General features: G+C 68.2%; 1 protein-coding gene across 1 annotated transcript in view; it reads right to left on the bottom strand.

Moving 5' to 3' along the window:
* Positions 1-9,744, bottom strand: part of NOTCH1 (notch receptor 1) — a 35,258-nt gene that overhangs the window by 7,628 nt on the left and 17,886 nt on the right. Inside the window, exons 7-26 of the mRNA XM_045289354.1 lie at positions 9,482-9,637; positions 9,150-9,335; positions 8,858-8,971; positions 8,063-8,176; positions 7,622-7,855; positions 7,430-7,540; positions 6,929-7,121; positions 6,548-6,693; positions 6,338-6,451; positions 4,776-4,895; positions 4,328-4,480; positions 3,888-4,116; positions 3,126-3,327; positions 2,674-2,827; positions 2,406-2,590; positions 1,868-2,000; positions 1,467-1,724; positions 1,274-1,386; positions 539-1,110; positions 1-318 (exon numbers count right to left, since the gene is read on the bottom strand). Of these exons, the coding sequence (XP_045145289.1) occupies positions 1-318; positions 539-1,110; positions 1,274-1,386; positions 1,467-1,724; positions 1,868-2,000; positions 2,406-2,590; positions 2,674-2,827; positions 3,126-3,327; positions 3,888-4,116; positions 4,328-4,480; positions 4,776-4,895; positions 6,338-6,451; positions 6,548-6,693; positions 6,929-7,121; positions 7,430-7,540; positions 7,622-7,855; positions 8,063-8,176; positions 8,858-8,971; positions 9,150-9,335; positions 9,482-9,637 (3,805 nt within the window). The remainder of the gene's footprint in view (positions 319-538; positions 1,111-1,273; positions 1,387-1,466; positions 1,725-1,867; positions 2,001-2,405; positions 2,591-2,673; positions 2,828-3,125; positions 3,328-3,887; positions 4,117-4,327; positions 4,481-4,775; positions 4,896-6,337; positions 6,452-6,547; positions 6,694-6,928; positions 7,122-7,429; positions 7,541-7,621; positions 7,856-8,062; positions 8,177-8,857; positions 8,972-9,149; positions 9,336-9,481; positions 9,638-9,744) is intronic.

The following is a 9,744-nucleotide window of genomic DNA, read 5'->3' on the forward strand; positions in this document are numbered from 1 at the left end:
GCGGCGCGCCGGAGCGGGTGCTTGCGCAGCTCCTCGGCGCGGCCGTAGTAGGGGAAGATCATGTGCGCGCCCTGCGCGTCGCGCTTGAAGACCACGTTGGTGTGCAGCAGCCGGCTGAGCGCGCGCAGGAAGTGGAAGGAGTCGTTGCGCAGCTGCTCAGGCGGCATCAGCACCACCACCACCAGCGTGCCCGCGGCCAGCCTCTCGGGCACGCGCTCGGCGCAGTCCAGCCCGTCCCACTCGCACTCGGCGTTGTTGCAGCCCTGGTCGCAGTGTCCGTCGCTGAAGTGGTCCTTGCAGTACTGGTCGTAGAGCGGGCTGCGGGACAGGCAAGCTCAGGCTGGGCACGCGCCCGCTGCCCACGGCCTCCTGGTGGCCCCAGAACCAAGCCCGGGCCTCCGTCCATCGCCCGGCCTGCTCCCCGTCTCCCAGGTGCCCAAGGCGCATCCCGCTCTGGGCCCGACCCCCCCAGCCCCCATCAGCTCACTCCGCTCCGCTGGCGGGACGTCCAACCCTCACGTGCCCGCCGCACACTCACTTGCATTGCCCGCCGCTGCCCTGGCAGTCGAAGCCATCGAAGAGGCAGCCGGCCGAGTTGCACTGGGCGTCGCAGCGGCCGTTGCTGAAGTGCTCCCAGCACTGCAGCGCGCGGGGGCAGTTCTTCCAGGGGTCGTCGAAGTTGAGGGAGCAGTCGCCCCCGTCCCAGCCGCAAGCGTGGTTGTTGCAGGTGACGCTGCACGCCTTGTTGCCCGCATCGGCCGCGCACTCCGGGATCTCACAGGCCTCCTCGATCTGCGGAGGGGGGATGTCCTGCCCGGCGCCGCCCCCGAAGCCGTAGTCCAGGATGTGGCAGTGCAGTCCGTTGAACTTGGGGGGGCACAGGCAGCGGTAGAAGGGGCTCTCGGGCGAGGGCTCACAGGTGCCCTGGTTGTAGCAGGGGTTTCGGCCCACGCAGGGGCTGCTCGCCGGGAACTGGCACTGGGGCCCGGTGAAGGGGGCCAGGCACAGGCAGGTGGGGCTGCGCAGGCCTGACAGGCAGGTGCCGCCGTTGAGACAGTGCAGGTTGCCACAGGTGCGGGCGTCATTCTCGCAGGTGGCACCTTCAAAGCCCTGCAGAGGGAGGGTGTGGGGGGTCAGTGTGGCTCGGGGCCGGGGCGCATGCCCCTCCTGGGGGCCCCATGTGGGGACGGCAGGGACAACGTGGAAATCCCACCCCCTGCTAGCTGCGCCCTCTGACCCCACTGGCTGCCCTGGGGTGGCGGGCAGCACCTACCGCAGGGCACTTGCAGATGAAGCCCCGGGCGGTGTTGGCAGCCACTGCGCAGGCACCCCCGTTCTTGCAGGGCCTGCCCCTGCAGCCGTTGATGACCGAGTCGCAGCGGTGCCCTGGGAAGGGACAGGGGTGTGAGGGGCGCTCTGGGCCGCCCCGCCCGCCGTGCCCCCCTGCCCGCTGCCCAGGTGCCCACCGGTGTAGCCAGGCCGGCACTCGCAATGGAAGGCGTTGACTCGCTGCACGCAGTTCTGGGTGCCGCGGGCGTCGCAGGGGTTGGACAGGCACTCGTTGACGTCCCCCTCACAGCGCTCGCCCACGAAGCCGGGCGGGCAAATGCAGCTGTAGCCGCCCACCTGGTCCACGCAGCTGCCGTTGTTGAAGCAGCGCGGGCTCCGAGCACCGGGCCCCGCCGACGGGGCGCAGTCATCTACGTTGACTTCGCAGTGCACGCCTGCGGGGACAGGTGTTTACAAGGGCGGGCCGGCTCACAGGGCCCCCACCCCCACCCCGGGCAGCTCTCTCACCCAGCCCTCCTTCACCCTGGGTGCCCCACGGCCAGTTCTCCCACCCAGCCTGCACCCAGCTCTCCCTCACCCTGGGTCCCCCGTGGGCAGGAGCACTTGTAGGTGTTGGTGAGGTCGATGCAGGTGCCCCCATTCTGGCATGGGCGGGACAGGCACTCATTGATCTCCTCGGAACAGTTCACCCCGTGGTAGCCAGCAACACACTGCCGAGAGACGTGGGGTCTCAGCAGTGACAGGGCACAGCGCCCACCTCATTTCGCAGGTGGGTGGCGCCATGCCCTGCCCTCTGCCCGGTGAGGCCTCCCACTGGCCACAGGACTGGGAAGCCATGAGGTGCTGCCCGGGGCGGGGCAGAGTGGCTGGTCCCATGCCACCTGTGTGGAGCCCAGCCGTGAGAGAACAGCCCCTCCTCAGCCTGAGCCCAAGGGCACAGACCCAGCGCGGGCACACCGTGCTCACGGCCACAGTCCTGTCCTCTCATGCCCAGCCCCTGCACAGACACTCTCGGCAGACTGGTGTGCAGGGATGGAGCAGCGAGGCAGACACACAGACAGACGTCGTGACAGACAGACAGACACGGTGTGACGGCAGCGCCACTGTAGGCCCACCTCGCAGGAGTAGCCGCCCAGGTAATCGGTGCAGGTGGCGCCGTTCTGGCAGGGGCTGGGCGAGCACTCGTCCACCTGCTCCTCGCAGTAGCTGCCCGTGTAGCTGGGCTGGCAGTGGCAGTGGTGCGTGTTGCCCGTGTCCACGCAGAGCCCGCCGTGCCGGCACAGGTTAGCAATGTCCACGCCTGTGGGGGGTGGCTGGACAGTGAACCCAGGCTGGCCCTGGGAGCCCGCGCCCCCTCTCCCCCACAGCCCGGCAACCCCTTACCTTGCTGGCGAGCGGCCACCTCACAGGACACGCTGGGCACGTCGCAGTAGAGGCCGGTCCAGTTGCTGTGGCACCGGCAGCGGTACTCTGTGTTGTTCTGCCAGCACTCACCGCCATTCTTGCACGGTGAGAAGTCGCACCAGCGCACCAGGTTCTGGGGACGGTGGGCTGATGTCAGGAGGGAACCAGGGGGCCCTCCCGGCACACCCACAGGGGGGAGTGGGGCACAGGCCTGGGCCGGTCCGCTCTCAGCTGGGGCCCAACCTGCTCTCAGGGCCCTGGGCAGAATCACCTGGCCGGTGCCCCTCCAGCCTGGACGGCGTCTCCGGTGGCTGGGAGCATTTTATGACTGAGGACTTGGGGGAGGCTCCTGGGGGGTCTTTTCTGCACTGCCGATGGGCTGTTTTCTGTCCCCTATCCCTCCCGCCGCACCGCTCCGCCTGGCGGCCCACCTGGCAGTTGAGGCCGGTGTATCCCTGGGGGCAGGTGCACTTGTAGGTGCCGTAGCTGTCGTGGCAGGTGCCGCCGTGCAGGCAGGGCCTTGAGTCACACTCATTAATGTCATGCTGACAGTAGCTGCCCGTGAAGCCGGGCAGGCACACGCAGGTGAAGGAGTTGATGCCGTCCATGCAGGTGCCGCCGTTGAAGCAGGAGCTGGGGGCATGAGCAGGAGGGGGATGATGGTGCGGCTCTGCAGGCTGCCAGCCCCGTTCCTGCCCAGGCTACCCTTACTCCCCACCTGGGCCCCAGGGCGCACCCCCGACACGTCACCCCCCCACCTCCGCTGGGTCCATAACTAAGAGGGGAGTTGATGACGTCGGAACAGAGTCCCTGCCATCGAGGCAACGCTGGCTCAGAGACCCTTCAGGACAGGGGAGAACTACCCCTGGGGGGGGGGAGGTTGTTTTTCCAAGACTGTCCCTCTCTTTACAGGCATAGAAAGTATCATCTTTTTCCTGCGGGGCAGCTGGTGGCTTTGAACTGCTGACCTTGGGGATCCCAGAACAGGGCACTTAATGAAACCCGCCAGGACCGAGCGGCACAGAGAGCAGTGGGGAGCGCGGCGTTGAACGCCGAGCTTCCCGGCAGCCAAGGCAATGAGGGGAACAAGATGTGTATCCGACAAGGGCCCTGCTGCCTGGGGCATGGAGGCACACCGGCCCTGCAGGAGGAGGCCCTGGGCCAGGGCACGGGCGCTGCCACGGCGGGCGCACCTCTCCGTGCAGTCTGGTGTGTTGTCCTCGCAGTGGATGCCGCTGAAGCCGGCCGGGCAGGTGCAGGTGTAGCTGTCCACGCAGTCCGTGCAGTTGGCACCATTGCGGCAGGGGTTGCTGGCACATTCGTTGGTGTCCTCCTTGCAGAAGGCGCCCTGGAAGCCGGGCAGGCACTCGCAGAACGCCGTGTTGACGCCGTCGGTGCAGGAGCCACCGTTGTGGCATGGGTCTGGGGAGGAGGGGCAGGCTTGAGCATGTGTGGAGGCGTGCCAGGGGGGCACACGGCGGGCACACCCCACCCTTGAAGAGCCTGGCCTCATGCTGCCCACCCTACACCCAGGGGTGCCCCCACCAGCCAGTATCAGGCACGACCCTGGCTCCAGAGCCTCCCAGGGAGCCCCGGGACAGGCTGTCCCGCCGGCCGGCCGGCCTGCACTCACTGGGCTGGCAGTCGTCAACGTCTGTCTCACAGTGGCGGCCGCTGTAGCCGGCCGGGCAGTGGCAGCGGTAGCCCCCTTGGGTGTTTTGACAGGCGGAACCATGCTGGCACGGGCTCTTGACGCACTCGTTGATGTCAATCTCACAGGTCTGCCCTGGGGGTCAGGCGGGGGTGTCACCAAGGCTCTGTTACCCTCTCCGCTCCCCCTCGGCCCAGGACAGTCTCCCAGGAAGGATAGTGTGTGTCCAATGTTGCTGCCACCCCCCACCCCCAACACACACACACACACACACACACACACACACACACACACTTTGTGGTCAGCAAGGTTCTAGAGACTTGGATGGATGGGAAGGCCCCCTGACTGTTCCTGATTATAGAACCCCAGCTCCGGCAGGCAGGCCCCGCTCCCCACCCTGCGTAATGAGGCAGAGTGAGGCGGTGCCCACCTTGCCACCCCGGGGGACAGACGCAGGAGAAGTTCTCGTAGTCCTCGGATTCGCGGCACTGGCCTCCATTTCTGCAGGGGCCGGGCACACACGGAGCCAGCACTGCCTCACACGAGGCTCCTGGGGATGGGGTGGGGGGAGAGGGCACCAGTGAGACCCAGGCCAGGTTGTGGGGCACCTGGCTGCTGTGTACTGCCAGCCCCCTCCAGGCCCCCAGGGAGTCATGGGGCTGCACCTGCCCTCGGCCGCCCACCCCCACCCCACTCCAAGCGGGACATGCTGCCTCAGCAGGCCCCGCTGCTCTCCCGCCGGGCCATGGGAACAAGGGCCAGCAAGACCGGGCCTTTTTCCATTTCCCCATGGCAGCTTCCTGTTGACGGCCCAGGGCTGGCCTGAGGCAGCAGGGACAGACTCGCTATCAGCCCTGTCGCCGGCTATCTGCCTGGCCGGCCCCGCGCGGGGCCAGGCCTTTCTTTCTGCCAGTCTCCACAGTGACCCGCGCAACCAGGAAGCTCCCCAGCGCTTCCGACAATTGTGCAAGGGGGAAGCAGGAAGCAGGCAGGCAGGAAGTGGTCAGCACAGGCGGCCCGCCCGCCCGCAGGGCCCGGGGCCCACTGGTGAGGAGGCCTGGGTGGCCTTGGGAGGGGACTCGGCCACGGCAGCTGGCCAGTGTCACAAGGCCGTGGGACAAGTGTCCTCGTCCACCTGACCAGGCCAGTGGGTCCACCTCCTGCCCCTCCCTGGAGAATCTGAGGCCCAGACAACGTGGGATTTACTTTTCCGAGTCCCTCGCCCCAACCACGGGAGCAGAGTCTCATCTTTCACCCTCAGAGCATCTGGTGGTTTCGAACTGCTGGCCTTGCTGTTAGCAGCCCAATGTATAACCACTATGCCACTAGGCCTCCCCCTTACTCCCGTGCAAAGCTCTCTTTGGAGCGAGGAACCATTCCTACGGCCCGAGCCAGCCCACGGTCCCTCCCCGCTCAGCCAGGACAGAGGGCGCCTTGTTCTCTCACACAAAGAGGGCCCCCCCGCCAGAGGAACCAGCAGGCAGAGGGGGAGGGTGGCGGGCCCCAGAGGCCCCGGCCGGGTGGAGGCTGTGTGGACAAGGCCCAGCGGGGACTCAGGCTGGGCTCCTGGGCAGCCTCGCCAGACACCAGGCCTGGGGATGAGCTGGCACAGAAACTGTCCTCACTGCAGAGAAAGGACCCACCGGGTCGCAGCCGGGAGAGGGCCCAAGGCTCCGGGCTGGGGCTAACCCTGCCCCCCAGCCAGAGACGCTGTAGGACGGAGCAGAAGCATCCCGCGGTGTTGCCAAGGCTGCCAAGCTCTGCGAGGAACACGGCCTCCTCTTCTCCCCAAGGACGGGCCGGTGGGAGCGAGCCACAGACTTTGGGGCTGGCAGCATGACGAACACCCCCACCCCCTGCCCTCTGTGCCAAAGGACCTTCCAGGATACTCGCGGGCAAATGCAGGCCACTCAGCCCGAGTCCCCCTGCCCCGGCCCCTCACCGGTGGAGCATAGGCGCAGGCCTAGCCCAACCCCGGCCCCAGCCCCTCACCTGTGTAGGGCAGCGGGCAGTTGCACTTGTAGCCGGCCACGTCGTCGATGCAGGTACCCTGGTTCAGGCACGGATTGGAGGCACACTCGTTGATGTTGGTCTGGCAGTTGGGGCCTGAGGGCAGCGGCAGTGGTCAGTGCTGCTCCCCAGCCCCCTTCCCCCCCCATTTCCTTGGAAGGCGCCTGCCTGACGCCCATCCCGGGCACCCACCACTGAAGCCCCCTCGGCAGGTGCACACGTAGCCGCCCGTCATGTCCCTGCAGGTGCCGCCATTGACACAGGGGTCGGACTCGCACTCGTTGTGGTTCACGTCGCAGTTGGCTCCGCTCCAGCCGGGGTGGCAGTCGCACGTGTACCTGAGCGAGGGCCCCCGCAGCTCAGACGCGGCCCAGGCCCCAGCCGCCCGGCCCCCAGCACCTCCCTGCCTGCTCGGGACAGCCGTGTGGATGGTGGCCGCCACTCAGGTGGAAAGGGCAGTCCAGGCGGTGACCACACGTGCAGAGCGAGGACAGCCACTCGTGGGCAGATGCCGTGCCCAGGACAGGCATGGGCCAGGGCGGCAAGGGGCATGGCTGGGAGGGGTGCCCCTACCCGTTGAGGCCGTCCTGGCAGGCGCCGTGGACACAGGGGTTGCTGCCGCACTCGTTGACCTCAGACAAGCAGGTGGGGTCATGGTAGCCCTCGGGGCAGCGGCAAGTGAAACCGTTGATGCCATCCACGCAGGTGCCCCCGTTGTGGCAGGGGCTGCCCGCACACTCATCGATGTTGATGTTGCACATGCTCCCTGGCGGGGTTACGGGGACAGAATGACGCGGGGGCGGGGCACGGCACGGAGCCTGCCATGTCAAGGGCCATGCCCCCTCCCTCAGGTCCCTCTGAGCAGGACGGGGTGCCGCAGGACCAAAGTGCACAGGGCAGGGGTGGGCACCCCCCACCCGGGGAGCCCGCCAAGTGGACGACTGGGCAGTGGCTGCTTGGCGGGGGGCGGGGGGGAGGGGGGGGCCCGGCTCTGCCCCGAGGCCAAGGCCGACCGCTTGACTGCTGGGCAGAGGCCTGCACCCTGACTACCCCCACCCCTGCGGGGACCCCCACCTGTGTAGCCCGGCTCGCAGGCACACTCGTAGCCATCGATCTTGTCCAGGCAGGTGCCCGAGTCACAGGGGCTGCTGGCACAGTCGTCCAGGTTGACCTCACAGTTGGGGCCTGTGCGGGGGAGGCCCCGGGGTCAGCACCCAGCGTGCCCGCAGCCCTGCAGCACACCCCGCCCAGCCGCCCGGCCGGCACCTGAGGTCCCCTTGAGGCAGAGGCAGAGGTAGGCGTTGTCACGGTCCTGGCAGGTGCCCCCGTGGCGGCAGGGCTGGCTGTGGCACTCGTTGATGTTGGTCTCGCAGCGGTGGCCCGTGTAGCCCGGCCGGCAGACGCAGGTGAAGGCGGCAATGCCGTCCTTGCAAGAGCCGTAGTGACAGGGATCCGGTTCGCACTCGTTGATGTCCACCTCACAGTGGGTGCCTGTGTAGCCTGGGATGGAGGGCGGGGGGTCAGGAACACCCACTCTGCACACACGGGACCCCGGCTCGGATGCCACAGCCCAGCCCCTGGGCTCTGCCTCCGCTGGGGCTGAGGAGGCTCCTGCATGGGCCCTGCCCAGACCTGTCACCCCAGTGCCCGGGGCAGGAGGGGCTCTTCCCAGGCCCCCCTCAGGCCCTGGGGTGGCCCAGCCCGAACCTTCTGTGCACACGCAGGTGTAGGTGTTGGGCCCGTCCAGGCACTTGGCGCCGTTCCTGCAGGGCGTGCTGGCACACTCATCCACGTCATGCTGGCACAGGTGCCCTGTGAAGCCTGCCCGGGAGGGGTAGTGGTCACAGACCCGCCGGCATGTCCACCTTCTCTGCCCTTCGACTCGCTCCTCCACTCGCTCCTCCACTGCAAAGCCCTCTGCCAGGTGGGCAGTGCCAACAGAGGGGCCCTTTCCCAAAGACTCCTGTCACTATGGGGACAGCCCCCTGGGGGTCTGGGCTCTGCCGCGGTGCCTCCCCCACCCACCCGGCCCAGCCACGCCTTCCTCCCCTCCAGGACCACTGTCTGCTTTGTCCTCCGTCTGGTGTGGATGGGGCAGGGGGGGCTGCGTGCTGCTGGGCTGGCCGGACCCTTGGGCCTGGGGAGCATACCACCCTTCCTGGGAAGGAATGGGGTTTCAGGGGGGAAGGGCCTGCAATCTGTCCCTCTGCCAGGAGGAGGGCTCCTCTAGCACCCCAGCACACCCCAGCAAGGCCGTGAGAAGCAGAGGACACTGTGCCCACTGCCCACAGGAAGTGGCAGGGTGGGTCCTGTGGCCGAGCCTGGGTGTGACCAAGCGCCTGCAAGGGCACTGGCCCCAGGCAATTCCAGAAAGGTGCTGTGGCCGCATCTGCACATGGTGTGCTGTGGTCCGTGTCTGGGGTCCGTGGGTGCCACAGTGGGGTGTAGGGGATGTCGCCACTGTGGGGCACGTGCATGCGGCGGCCCGTGGCGGGGCCTCACCCGTGGGGCACTGGCAGTAGAACTCGTTGACCTTGTCCCGGCAGTGCCCGTTGTGCAGGCAGGGGTTGCTGGCACACTCGTCTGTGTTCTGCTCACAGTAGGTGCCCTCGTAGCCTGGGGAGGTGGGCGGTGGGTGAGATGGCGAGGGCAGCAAGCCAGGACGACGGCCCCCGGGGCGCCCCCTGCACCCTCTCCCGAGACGTGTTGTCCTGCAGGCCCAGCCCCCCACCCCACCGGGTCCAGCCAGGCAGGGCCTTGTCTCCCCGGCCGCGCGCTGCAGCCACGTCCGCACCGGGCATGCAGATGCACTGGAAGCCCCCGATCTGGTCCAGGCAGGTGGCGTCGTTCTGGCAGGGGCTGGACACGCACTCGTTGACGTCGATCTCGCAGCGCGGGCCGGTGTAGCCCTGCAGACACTGGCACTGGAAGGAGCCCAGCGTGTTGATGCACTTGCCCGCGTGCTCGCACGGGTTGGCACCTATGGGGATGGACAGGGGGTGGGGGGACAGGTGAGAGGCAGCAGTGCCCGCCGGCGGCCCTCCCTGCTGGAGACCCTCTCCACCCCCACCCTCGCCCCTCGCCAAGGGCCGGCCGGCCTGCCATCCCTCCGCGGGCCGAACGCACCCAGCGCGCACTCGTCCACGTCCTGGCTGCAGGCCGGCCCCGAGTAGCCCGCGGGGCAGGTGCAGATGGCCTTCCCGTTGACCGGGTTGGTGTCGCAGTTGGCGCCCTCGTTGCAGGGGTTGCTGATGCAGGCGTCGTTCAGGTGGCACAGCAGACCTGGGCGAGGCGGCACGGTCAGGACAGGGCGCTGGCCGGGCGTGCGGGCGTGGGGGAGCCCGCGGGGTCCGCCCCCAGCCCTGACACCGGTGGCCGCTGCTCACCGG

This window comes from Echinops telfairi, unplaced genomic scaffold (assembly GCF_000313985.2).
Source record: "Echinops telfairi isolate 266 unplaced genomic scaffold, ASM31398v2 ScPeMD7_25;HRSCAF=90, whole genome shotgun sequence".
In the NCBI taxonomy this organism is placed as follows: domain Eukaryota; kingdom Metazoa; phylum Chordata; class Mammalia; order Afrosoricida; family Tenrecidae; genus Echinops; species Echinops telfairi.